The sequence below is a fragment of the Hyla sarda genome, chromosome 4, assembly GCF_029499605.1.
Source record: "Hyla sarda isolate aHylSar1 chromosome 4, aHylSar1.hap1, whole genome shotgun sequence".
In the NCBI taxonomy this organism is placed as follows: Eukaryota; Metazoa; Chordata; class Amphibia; order Anura; family Hylidae; genus Hyla; species Hyla sarda.
Window position 1 is genome coordinate 290,423,672 of NC_079192.1, and position 13,821 is coordinate 290,437,492.

The 13,821-nt window shown below is 36.3% G+C and overlaps 1 protein-coding gene across 1 annotated transcript in view; it reads right to left on the reverse strand.

Annotated features, from left to right (window-relative positions):
* Window positions 1-1,989: 1,989 nt before the first annotated feature.
* The window catches only part of LOC130369340 (dynein axonemal heavy chain 3-like), a 101,356-nt gene continuing 89,524 nt past the window's right edge, over window positions 1,990-13,821 (reverse strand). Inside the window, exons 18-22 of the mRNA XM_056574480.1 lie at window positions 11,273-11,371; window positions 10,587-10,726; window positions 4,480-4,638; window positions 4,151-4,379; window positions 1,990-3,470 (exon numbers count right to left, since the gene is read on the reverse strand). Of these exons, the coding sequence (XP_056430455.1) occupies window positions 3,453-3,470; window positions 4,151-4,379; window positions 4,480-4,638; window positions 10,587-10,726; window positions 11,273-11,371 (645 nt within the window). The 3' untranslated portion in view covers window positions 1,990-3,452. The remainder of the gene's footprint in view (window positions 3,471-4,150; window positions 4,380-4,479; window positions 4,639-10,586; window positions 10,727-11,272; window positions 11,372-13,821) is intronic.

The following is a 13,821-nucleotide window of genomic DNA, read 5'->3' on the forward strand; positions in this document are numbered from 1 at the left end:
TTTCATAATTTTGGGTGTATTCCATCAGGCCCCTGTGACTTATTTGTCTTCACTTTAGACAGCAAATCTAGAACCTCTTCCTCTGTAAAAGACACTTGCATCAAACGATTCATTAGTCTTCCTCCCTAATGGAGGTCCTTTTCCTTCTTTTTCTTCTGAAAAAACTAAAGAGAAGTATTCATTAAGGCAGTCGGCTAGCCCTTCATTCTCTTCTACATACCTTCCTTCCTTTGTTTTTAATTTAGTTATTCCTTGTTTTAATTTCCTTTTTTCATTTATATATCTGAAGAATGTCTTATCCCCTTTTTTCACAGACGGAGCTAGTTTTTTTTCTGCCTGTGCTTTATAAGTTGATATAACTTTCTTGGCCTCTTTCTGCCTAGTCTTGTAGCTTTTCCTATCTTCATTGCTCTGGATTGCTTTATAATTAATGAATGCTATCTTTTAGTTTTTATGATTTTGGCCACTTCTGCTGAGTACCACAGTGGTCTCTTCCTTTTTCTGCTTTTACTGACAAGTCTAATGCAATCTTCTGTTGCCTTCAATAATGAGTCTTTAAAGTAGTCCCATTTCTCCGGGACTCCATGATATCTGTTCCAGTCTGATAGGGACTTATTTATGACTAATCTCATTAGATTTGCAGTCAGCAAAAACACAGATGTTGCAGTTGAAAACTCCAAGTCAGTCTCCTGCAATATCTCTTCAATGCACTTAGAAATAGCAGCACTTTGAATATGCAGCTAATACATTTCCTATTGGAGACATGTTCCTATTGGAGACATTTTCTCCTACTTCCCTTAAAATACCAATGGAGATCTATGTATCATTCAGACTGGATATAAATTCTGTTTTTTTTTTATGCTGAACGGCCCCAAAAATGGATCTAAGCACAACATACTCCACCGGGTCCTGTCGGATCCCATTGATCTGAATGGGGTCATCGGAGATCCGTCAATTTACAGGAAGTTAGAGGAGAACAAAAAATAGTGCATGCACTATTTGTTTCTCCGCTAAACTCCCGACATTCGGACGGACCTTCTAACAGAGCTCTGTATAACTAAGCTTGATGGCAATGTGAACAAGTCCTAATGCTGCAGCCTGCTATTTACTCGCACAACACTGAAGACAGCATAGCAACAACATGCACCAAAGAAGCAGGAGCAGGGCAAGGGACTAAGAGTGTGGACAACTGCCTATGGCACAATTAATGTCCAGGGACAATTTTTTCTATTGCCATGTGCTAAGGGCCAAATGGAAGAAAATAGACGTGTAGCCAGCCAATGTCTCAAGCAAGACAGCCTGCGCACTTCCTTGTGTAAAGACTGACACCAGAAAGTGATGAGAAAATGGATTGTGCACCATGAGAAAGGCAGTGGTGGGGGACTGTCTGAGCACATATACATAGGAATAATCCCTACCCAACCCTTTTGTGGTTTTGATTTTACCATTGTTTGTTAACCTGTATGCAAATGCCAAAGATTGGCAGGTAAAAATGCAACATGGACAATTAATTTTATAACTGACCATTCAACATCTATCTTACTGAACTTCAGCAACTGAGGTGATGGACTACATGTACCAGAACCATAGACACCAGACGAGCTTGTCTGCACTTGAGAGCAAGTGAATGGATATGAATATATAACTGCAAACTAGCAGACTTACAGTAGAGGCTTAAAGGCAAAGCCTCCTAAACTTTATTCTTAAAGATATTTTTTTTTATGTTTTTTTTTACATCGAGAAATAAGATGTTTAGTACTAGTAGTACTAGTGCACTGCCCTTGAATAGCTTTTTTTTTTTTTTTTTTGTGCTCTATGTAGTGTTAAATGCTGTTTGTTTCTAAGACTATTGTTTTTGTTGTCATGCTAATGTACTTCACACTATAGAAGCCAAACACCAAATAGTAGGAGTGAAATAAAAACTGACTTCAGTGACATAAGATGTTACAGAGGCACAAAGAAAGGAAAGCAGAGACAAACTAGTAAAGTTGCAGATTTTATTTTTTATATTATTCATACATAGCTGTTAAAATATTCAGTAGCATTGAAATCGATATTTTAAGTGCTTGTTTGTACTTAAATAAAATCCTGTTGAATTGTATACTGGTTTATTAGGAAATATTTATTAGGAAATCAGCATGTACCATAATTCTGCATACCGCAAAAACTTTCTGTTTATACTCTGTGTCCAACACATCTGCAAACACATGAGAGAACTTCTCATTGGCAGAAAAGGCTTATCTTTATAGCCAGGAAATCCCTAACATATCTAGAAATGCAAATAAGGATGGAGGCCACCAGAGTTAACCACTTGTAATGACGTACAACAATCAATATACTGTAGGCTAAAGCCTGGCTGGTGCACAGTCCTCACTAAGTCTGCTGTAACAACATAACATCACATTTTATACTATATTTATAGAGTTTTGCCTACTATTTAATGCTCAAACTTTCATGGTATAAAACGATAAATTTGAGCATTGAATGCTGGGTTGCTTTCGGAACTCATTTTGGAACACTGTCTAATAGGTCCACAGCCATTGCATTTTCCATGCTTATGGCCCCCATTTTAGATGATGACTTTTCACAATGTATTTCATGGCTTCCATCCCTACATGAGACATTATTACTATCACATAGGAATAAAAAGCCATAAAACACCACAGTGAATTTATCTCGATCGGATGCAATACTTATTTTCTTCACATGATTTCACATCTATTTCAAAACTAACCAATAATTTCATGCTACATTAAGGAACATTTTAAACTATATTCTAGTGACAAGATGCACACTAAAACTGTTACATCAAAAATTAACAAAGCTGCAACTGTCAAAGGAATTTTCAGTGAAGACACAAATGATACAATAAAAACGGCTTAATCCACTAGATGTAACACAAGACCAGGGACAGCTACACTGACAAGACAACAGCTAACATGCACCAAGAAATGTGTCAGCTCTTGGAAGAAACCAAGGATTTTTATCAAAGCCAACAAACACCAGCCCAAATAACACATAGAACTTCACAAGACGTCTGGCTCAACCCGCTCAAACAATAATAGAGACCCCTCTCAACACAGAGCTAGAACAAACAAACTTGTCTCTCTCTAACTATTATGGGACATGCATTCTGTGTGTGTGAGACCCAAGCGGACAATTCGATAACAGTTACACTTCATAACACAAAACTACACAGCATCCAACATTATGATATTGGGTCAAGAAAACATGCTTAGTGTATCTTTCATTCTACACAGAACAACAGACCACTGGTATCATTGCACAAAAAGAGATGAAGAGAACTGATGGTCTATACATTAAGTACATGCAGATAGAGAACACTAGCTACAGTTTTCGGTACACAGGTAGCATTGCTAAATAAAGACTATAGTTTATTACATACTTAACATAGATAAGGTCTCTGCAACAAGTTACCTTTTTTACTATCCTTACTTACCTGATAGATCCTGGTTCACCACATGGTGGAGAGTTTGAGTTGCGTAAAGAAGAACAAGCAAGTGGTAAATTAAGATTAACGAATGCAAATAATTTGTTCAGAGTTCAAGTACATTGGGAAAAATATTATGTTTTCTTGAGATGTGGTCTAAAGATGAATGTTCTATGGAAATGACTTCTTAAATAGACTGTGAGTCCTTACATTACTGAGATTGTTGAAAAGTTGTTGTTTACGGACACAAACAAACTTTATGAAATGGGGAAAGGGTTTAAATCTGACTAAGGCTGGGTTCACACTGTGCAAAATTGAGCTTGTTTTTTACTTTACACATTAATTTTCCTGAAAATGTGGCAACAAACGGTGGTACACCGCAGGATATGTAGAATTTAGAGATTAGTTAAGAAAGGACACATACTGTATGTACATGTGCAATGACTACTGATAAGGAGTACTTCTGAAAACTTTAGCAGGTGTTCCAGTGCACATGATATGTATGACTTCTATGTGAAAAAAAAACATATAGGTTTCTTATTAAGCTACCTTGTGGCCATCTCCTGGCTGTCTTTTGTTGTGTTGTATGAGTGGCAGAAGCAACATGAAATGACGCCATCAACATGGAGCTTCAGAAATCATCTTGGAAAGATTAAATAAGACTTAAATCATTCCTAAGCAAAGACTAAGCATATTCACCTCGTGAAGCCATTTCTCTACTAGGCCCTTGGCATTCGATGGAATTATTCTCAGCACCAGCTCAACTTTTTCATTTTCCGATGACTCCATGTGGGTTATTTCTTTCTTGGTATTAAACGTAAGTTTAGCAATGCCTTCAAAGCATTTCTTAAGGTGTGGCTGAACTCTAAGTGGATCTTTTGTTTCAGAAAGGATTTCTAGCAGTTCATCATTGGACAGGAAGAAAAATCTGGTGGTGTAAAGAACAGGAAAAAAAAGTAACCTGAGTGACATCTGAACAAACATTTCATACAAACATGCACTGCAGACAGAGAAAATGGACTGTTTACCTTGGAAAGAATAGCCTTTTCTTCTCCAAATAATCATTCAGGCCTTTCTGAATGTCATCCAACAGCAATTCTGCTTCCTTCAACTTATCCAGCATCTGGGGCTGTGAGATAACCCTCATGGCGTTGGCCTTCTTCATAGATTCCCTCATTATTAGCCTCCTGGTGAGCAAGATAGAATATTGTGAATGTAATAACCATACTTCACACAACAGTCTCTCTCTCTTTCAAATTGAAAATCCCCTTATTACAAAACAAGGGGTGATCTTTTCTTTCTCCATACCTTTAAATACAACTGCAACATTCATAGCTTTTTACAAAAACACAGCTGCTTTTTAAGCTTTAGATAAATAGAAAGTGCTGGCCAGTAATTCTGCTGAGGTTGAATGCATTATTCTCTAATACACTTTGGTGAGGGGCTTTTCATTTCTAGCTACATTGGACAAGGAAAGTCCTTCGTCCATCTAATTATGACTGAGCTTTGTTCGGTGCCATTAACCCACAATGCTGGATTGATCCTATTCTATTATTTGCTCTAACCGGTTCAATAAATCAACACTGCTTATTTTTTTTCTTGGGAAATGAGAGAGCTCATTAAGAGGACTGTGGGTAGTAATGATGTCAAAGGAAACAAAATAAGACAAATGGAAAGACAACAAATACCGGCAAAGAACAAAATCTATTGTTCTTCCAAGTCATGTCTAGAGCATGGATGCATGGAGATCAAAAGAAAACATGATATAGTACATGGTGTCTGTCATACACAGTACATTGCCATAACATTACAGGCCAAGACCAGCTCAACATCTTGAATTATTTGTCATGTTTATCAAACTATTCCTGAACAGTTTTTGCAGAAGGTCATATCAGCCTTTCGAAAGAGAACACTGCCAATAGAGACAACTAATAGTGTTGTACTATGTCTACAACCATTTTTAGGTAGGGGTGTGTGTGTCAAAGTATTATTCCTATGAATTCCAGGATTTATCAGCAAACACTGGGCAGTGCATCACATTGCTTCACTCAGCTTGTCTTCTTCCCATAGTGCACCCTGGTGCCATCTCTGCCCCATTTTAGTGACAGATATGCACCCAACCATACACAAAGTATTTAAAATAAAAATTATAGCTTTATGGTTCAATTCTGTTACCCATATACCCAATGTAGGCACTGGCACTTTGGTAGAAAGGTGTCAGTATGAGCACTCTGCAGCTGTGTTGAACTGTGTGTTTTGACCCCTTTTTACACTTTCTACTATAGTCAACATTAATTCTTTCAAAGGTTTCTACTACATTAGCTTTTCTATGAGATCCAACCAGACAAGCCAACCTTCTCTGTCCATACACATGGGTAGTAAAGACTATGAACACTTTATACAGTGAACACGCCACAAGACCCACCATTTTGGAGATACTCTGACCCAACCATCTAGCCTTTACAATATGGTCCTTTGTCAAAGTTGCTCAGATCCTCACCCTTGGCCGTTTTTCTTGCTTCAAACACATTAACTTATGAAACTACCTGTTCCCTCGCTGGCAAACACGTCCCAATCCTTATAGTTGCTATTGTAACAAGATAACCAATGTATTCAGTGATTTTAAAGTTATATCTTTTTGGTCTCTATATTTATTGTAAAATAAAAAATAAAAATACTTATTTGGACTGATAGTGGGATTAATAGGACTAATCTGAACAGCAACAAGAGACATGATACCATCAGAGACAAATACCAGGTTAAAGTTGAAGTTTCTCAGTTAGCACTTGAAGTGGTACCACAAAGTGCATTTATTATGTATCTATAGGATATTTGATCACTGGGGTCCATCCACTAATAGATTAATAGAACAGGAATCTTGAGCCTCCTATTTCTCCTCTCCAGTAAGAAGGAGTTTAAATGCAATAGGGGTTTAATATGTGCGCCGTTGCCTATTTCAGCCAATGAAAACAGCCAGCAGGGACACTCAGTGATAAGACATTTATTATATATCCTTTGGCTAGGTAAAAAAAATTCCTTTGTGGCACAACCACTTTAACTAGAGGGTAAACTTAAATGAAACAGGTCCCCAAAGAATTAGAAGTTGAACAACACACACAAGACTCAATCAGGACTAAGAAACCCTATTTTCCAGCCACTTTATTAGCTCCCCAGTGGTAATGGACATATTACAGATGTCCAGTATTAATAGATGCTCAAAAAATAATGCTAATGATTCCCATATAACAAAGATGGCATTCATTTAAGGCCTTGAACACTACTGTAATTTAGACTCTGCATTAAACTCCTGCAATACATGCCTGTGCATGACAATTATAATATGTAAAGTTATAGAAAATTTCTTAATATAGGAAAATGTCTAAAATGAACAAATGGGGACATTTATGAAGACGGACATTTTATATACAGTCATAAACAAAGAGCCAATGAGTAAGATGCGGCCAATGTATTCAGAGGTGCAAGTGTCATGGTTTAATAGATTTGCCAAAAATGTATTATGCTAATAATATATAGTTACTAGTGCAAAAAGAATAGTAAATAATTTGTCTGGAAGCTTGAAATCTAGAGTTTACACTTGTTTCTTGTGCCCATCTAGTAAACAGACTTCCTCCTTTCTTATATCATACAACCTAATTTGCCATTTCTTATTTGCTCAGGTATCAATGGAGAACCGAAAGGTGTCTGAGATAAAAATCATCTTTTGGAATAGTTTTCCTAAGGAATTTACATTGTAATTCAGACAGATCTGATTTCATCATCTTGCAGTTTTTCCATAAACCAAGAGTGGCTTAGCTTGTACATAGGTAACGTAATTACAGCAATTATACACATGCCGTCCCTGTGGGGTAATGTTGATAGGAAAATAATTTAAGAACTTCAGCTAATGCATGATTAATTCCACCAAATAAGCACCCTAAGGGATATGAAAATATACAGGCTGTTAGATATGTGCAATAACTATATATGTCTTAGGAATATTTATTATAATATTATAATATTGATTTCATGTAATCAAGGTACAATGTGACTTTCATTGCATTATAACTTATTTATTATTTCTAAATTATACCATTCTTACTTATGAAGTTTTAAAAATTGAGGGTTTAAATGGAAATTAATACCATTGACATTCCTGGTAGATCCACATAATATGCCATCAATGTTTGGTTAGTGGTAAAAATCTCTCTTTTTTTTGTTTGTCATTTTTTAATAGACTTCAAGACTCCTTCCTATAGTACCCACTGGCAATAAGTTTAAAACTAAGAGTTGTTGGACTCCTGGCCTCATAATGGTTAGAGGTCCCAAAATGACATCCTCACTTATCAACAAAACCTCTCTATTAAAATTAGTAAGTCAACTAGTTTGCTGGTTTGCTGGTTTTGCAGGGTCCCACTTATAGTGAGAAAAAAGACAATAAAGCTCTTTTCCCTTCAGACAAGGATCAACAATTCAAGGATTGTACAATTTAAACAAGGATCAACTTTAAAGATTTCTCCATTCCTCTCCGATAATACTATTTTTGAGAATTTATTTATTTTTACTCACTCATTCATTTACAGAGGGCCAATATTTTCTACTGTGCTGTACAGGGATTGTCACCACCTATTTAGGTGTGTTTCTCCATTATAACTTACTGTCTACTTAAAAATGGGTATTAATCTTAAAAAAGAAAAACAATAGGCTTTATTAGGCCTTTAATGATTTGATTTGGACTGTCACCTCAAAGGTAATGGGGATAGGTCAGAGTTTGGAAAACAGCACATGTACTACTATACTGATATTTTAGGTTTGGCATATCTATAACAAGATTTACCACAGATCTAACCAGACATAAGAGAAGAAGTACCAAAACCTATTTAGAAGAAAAACTGGAAAAGTTGCCCAAAGCAACCAATCAGATGTGTTCTTTAATTTTTATAAAGGCCTCTGAAACATGAAATAAGCTAACTAATTGGTTGCTATGGACAGCTGCTTCACATTTCCTCTGTACAGATATTGATACATTTCCCCTATGAAGCCTATTTTATTGCTTGAAATCCAAATAGTTATAGTTGAAGATATTCTTGAGGGGATTTACAAAAACTATCCAATTCTTAGACAGTACAAACTTAGACAAAGGTAGCGTGCCAGAAGGATTTCAAGCCATTTCAAGCCAGTGCCAAACCCCTTTCCAATAAGCAACACCTCTTTTCGGATAAGGAACATTTTCCTGTTCATTTTGGTTGTTCATTGAGGCTCAATTATAACAGCCATAAAACTTGTGGGCCAGCTTTATGAAAAAGTACTGAAACAGATGGACAGAAGACAAACGACCAGTAATACATGAAACTTGAAGACCCAAATTCTCTTGATCTGTCCATCAATACTTGGAAGCAATTTGATGGTATTGATGGTAATAAACCCCATAGTTTATGGATAACAATTAATAGCATTGTTGTACTAGAAAGAATACATTTTTTTAAATAAATAGTACTAACTAATATTACATGTCTTATCTATTGCGGCATATTAGATTTGAATCCACAGCCTGAACCCCAAGGTGAATATCCTTTCTACATAAAAGCAGCAGTGCTGAGAAAACCAATTATTAGTTCCTATCCAAGAATTCAACTAGGCAGATTTATTCCCTACAACTTAGAAGTCATAAGGTGAAAAGGCTCCCATGAAAATTATTTCTTGAAAATTTTATTAAATGCTGGCTGAGACAAATTTGGACTACAATAATGTCAGCTGCTTAAAATTCAAGACTTCAAAGGTTCCCACATAAAGAAAGTCTTCTAACAGAAAATTAATGACTTTGGCGTATGATGTCTTTTGCAAGCATCAGTAGAAACAGAATAATTATGAAATAAAGGAGGATTTAGAACAAAAAAGAGGTATAAAAGAGCAAAGTAAAAATGTCACTAAGGAAACATGCCATATTTCTGCAATGCCGGGGATGTACAGAAAGGGGACTTTTGGTACATTCTATAACAAGAATCTGTAATTGCCATATTTATTAACATTCTTAAAATATAACTTTTTTTAAGTTAGCCACCTGATCATTGTCAATACAGACAAGAGAAGAAATTGATTACGACTATCACACGACGGTCTATCCTTAAATGGTCATTAACAATAGCCCAAGCACACATTATACCCCAGATTGCTCTTGATTCCCTTTTTATTATAGTCATTGAGTAGTCCTTTTTTAAAGTTTCCTCTCATTGCGCTTTGTTTCTAATGCTGTTGGAGGATGCCTAAAGGTCCCCATAAACATAAGTCAAAAGTAAGCTAAATCTACTGACTTCAGGTGAACCAGCTAACTGTGTAAAGTATATGGGGGCTTTCTGACTCTTCCCCTCCAGATGAAGTCAGAGGTGAGAATAATTGGCCATGTTGGATTTTAACTGCCCAGCCCTCCTGTTCTCATAGAGATATGCCACTGCTAGCACAGTCTAGCACTGACTTTCCCCTCCTCTCTATTCACTGAGCATACAATTACATTTGGCTGTGATGAATGTGCATGTGTATAGATGGATTAGGAGAGATAGTGATTGACCAATTGTGTACTGAAGGTGTATCGCCATCTTAACATATATGGTATAAACAGGTTCTTAGGGAACCTTGACAACTGTAATAAATATTTCTCAGCAAAACTATGCAAACAACCAAATGTAAAATATGTGCAAATCCAATATCTCTAAAATGTGGACAGAAATAAATGCCTGGTGGGTTGCAAACAACCATTGCTTACAATTTCATGTTACAGTGCTTTATTAGACAAATATGATAAGGAATGTCCTCATGGAACAATCTTTTTGACTTGCCCAGCACACATATGTCCAAGCCTCAGAGGTATTGCTTGAGTTCCTGGGGCCCAAAAGCAAAATATGTATATGTAATCTGTAACAAGACCCCTTACCTACCATGGGCATTTAATGGGCATTATTGGTGCTGTCTTATGTGGCAAAAGGGCAATTAGGCCCCCTCAGGTTCCAGGGGTTGGATGACATTGTTACTACTGCATCCCTTCTCCCTACAACTATAACCCTGTTAGGATGTGAACAAGAACATGGCATTTGGGCTTTATAAGTCAGCCTTTATGATTATGAGCCAAAAGCAAAAAACTTACCAGTTTCTATCAACAATTTCAAATTTGGTTCCTTCAACTGGTATTTGACTAAGTATATCTTCTGATCCAAAAACTGGTTCCAGATATAACCAAGCCATCTGGACTCCAAGCCAAGAATCTAGAATCTCTTGAAAGAGACGCTGAGTGAGGGGGAAAAAAAGGAAAAAAAGAAAACACATTTAAGCACATTAAAATCAAGCTATTCTTAGAAAAGCTAGTAGGACCTCAGACAGATGTCTGAATGAAATCTGTGTATCATTACAGGAGCAAACTGCTACTTTCTCACATGTTCCCAGCAAGCAAGTATTTTAGTAGGGTTAAGAAATGCCTTCTCAACTTCTGTTTTCTGTTCTACTTGGTGAAGCACAGTGAAGAATGAGCCAGCACAGCTGTCTCTTTGTGTGTCTCACTTGGATGAGTCACTCTCTTACTAGGGGACTGCGTCTATTGCCTTTAACCTCACATAATAAAAACTAAAGTGAAATCAATTTAACATAAAGGATGTTTTACTTTTTCTACCCATCTTAATATACTACAGATTGCTGATGGCAAAAAGTCAAAAAGTTTTGTATAATGAAAGTCACTGAAGCATGATCGGAATTGGGCTCTGGAATCTGAGAAGTGGGCTGGAGATGAAATCTAAAATCTAATTAAATTCAATGAGATCTTCTCAAAAGGGAACATACCAGCTTAGCCTCCCAACTTAATATTTCCTTTTCGAAGGGCGCAATAAATGGAGAACCTTTCATGGTTGTGGTTTTCACAATGTGATCTTCCAACAAAACCTTAAAAAAAGGACAAATGAAAAAAAAATAAAGCAGAGAAATATAAAAAAGGAAGCCTAGATTACAGAATTGAATGAAACCCAAGGCAAAGATGAAAAGAATAGATAAATTGGTACTGCTGAAGAGCTGAGCTTCAAGCCAACCAACTGATTGAACCTTTTACTTCTGGTTCTAAGGATATTCACCTGATGCTGAAATGTAATTTGAAAAGGTCAGAGAAAGGATTGTGCAATGTAATTTCTTCATGACTTAGTAATGTATAGTTTCAAGGTGTCAACATATATTTATTTCAGAAGGGTTCTTTTTTTTTGTAAGTAAGCCCTTCTATCTTGCTGACTGTCTGACTTACATACAAGGGTAAAAAATAGATACAATGAATTAGGGCTTTGGTTTAAAAAAAAGCTATTTTGTAGTATTAGTTAAACATAATGTTAATCATTTATCTGTTTTGTAGTGGTGTGTTATGAACCCCTTGATGAGTTGTATGGGCAAGTTCTGCAATTGATACAAATCAAAGATCAGGCTGCACCCTTGTTTGTAGACTTGAAATTGCGTTATTGGGTGCCTGACCCAGGTTATTACCTCCAAGCCACTTGTACAATTTAAAAAAGGAAGAGTTGGCACTCCAATTTATTCTGTGATTAAAGCTTGAACAGCTTTAATTATCTATGTAGGTCTTCCAGTGTGGCATTGTGAACTCAAACTGGTGTTTTGGTGGATTGGAGTTCAGGAACATTATAATGCAACTTTAACCCTACAGATGAGAGGGCTGCCTGGGATGTTTTGTAGTGATAACAAGGAAAGTGAAAGCACATTGGGGGAGATTTATCAAAACATGTCAAGAGTTGCTGAGTTGCCCATAGCAACCAATCAGAATGCTTCTTTCATTTTCTGATTCGTTGCTATGGGCACATTGACGTAACTTGTATAGACGTTATTGGTCTGAGGTAATATAGGAAATAAGTTATGTTAGTCAGAAATATAAAGAAGAACATATTCTAGTGAAATGTTTTTTTATTCACAACATGCTAATAAAAATGGTTCAAGACAAATAATGAACACATAAACAAGATAGCTCAATATTCAGTCCAGGAAAGAATCAGATTGGGACATCTAATCTTATTCCTATCTGAGATGCCCGCCTGTCAAAACAGTAGGTCCCCTGTCCTAATGACCTGGGCCTACATCGGAACCTCCTAGTAGACCCTATGCTGGGTAGGGGATACAAATAATAGATATGGTATACAGGTAGAATTGGCTGCAGCAGGTAACAACCCCTTAAATCATCAAGTATCAATACAGAAGCACAGATTGATTACATACGAGACAATAACATTTGGTAGATAGATTAGCAATTTTTACCCTTGGGTGTTGCCCAGGGGTGTAGCACAATATTCATACATAAGACATAAATAGTTGTCTACAAAGTATAAATTATGATGTCATTATGCATATATGAGTAAAACCATACACATCCTATGGGTAACTCAGCAATGTTTCCTCTGGACAGGTTTTGATAAATCTCCCCCATTGTTTATAGACAATGATGGTAAAGTTGTTATTTTGTTATTGAATGAAATGGTGTCTGATAAACTATTTTAATCAAGACAACCACTAATGGTGCACTGTCTAATGTCATTTTTCTTAAACTACCAGACTGAAAAATAACTGCCCGACTTCAAATTAGATCAATATTATTTTTCACAGGGAAATGATTTGTAACTGAAAAATTACTCTGGGGGAATTTACTAAAACTGAAATATGAAATGCTGGTGGTAAGTAAAATCCTGCTTCCATCAGATTTATTAAGAGGAACATATCTCCTAATATCTCTGCTATCTCTTCAGCAGCTACAAGTACAGCGCTGAAATTTACAGCTAAAATTGACACCAATTCTCTGAAAGTAAATATGGCGAGTGTGAGAGGCTCCATCTCCTTTACACTAAGTCCTGTATGGTTACATATAGTAGCTCCCATGAGAGTAGTAAATATACTGTCTGTCTCAGCCAATCACTTGTCAGTAATTCTGTCTCTGTGACTATGGATTCCGGTGTCCTATCATTGTTTCTACCTATAAGCAAATATCAAAGATGGTGCCTGTTGGGGTGTTGGGTTATTATGATGCTTTAACTAGAAGATGAAATTCAAATATGTAGAAAAAGGTAAGAATGTGTACAGCTATGGGGGTCTTGTTAGATTGATAAAGGGAAGTATTTGTGGAGGAATAAGGCTTTCCATGTTTCATTTAATATTAACGCTTTATATATTATAAAAAGCCAACATAATCTCATTTGTGATGTTACACTATAGCTTGAGAAGAAAGTATAGCATAAAGGTGATCTATTGTGAGAAGTCCAATGTGCATTCATCAGATTTGCTGTTTGCATTCTGTTTATTGGATGTAGTGAGCTGAGAACAAATAGATGGCGCATGTTCACATTTCTGAGCAA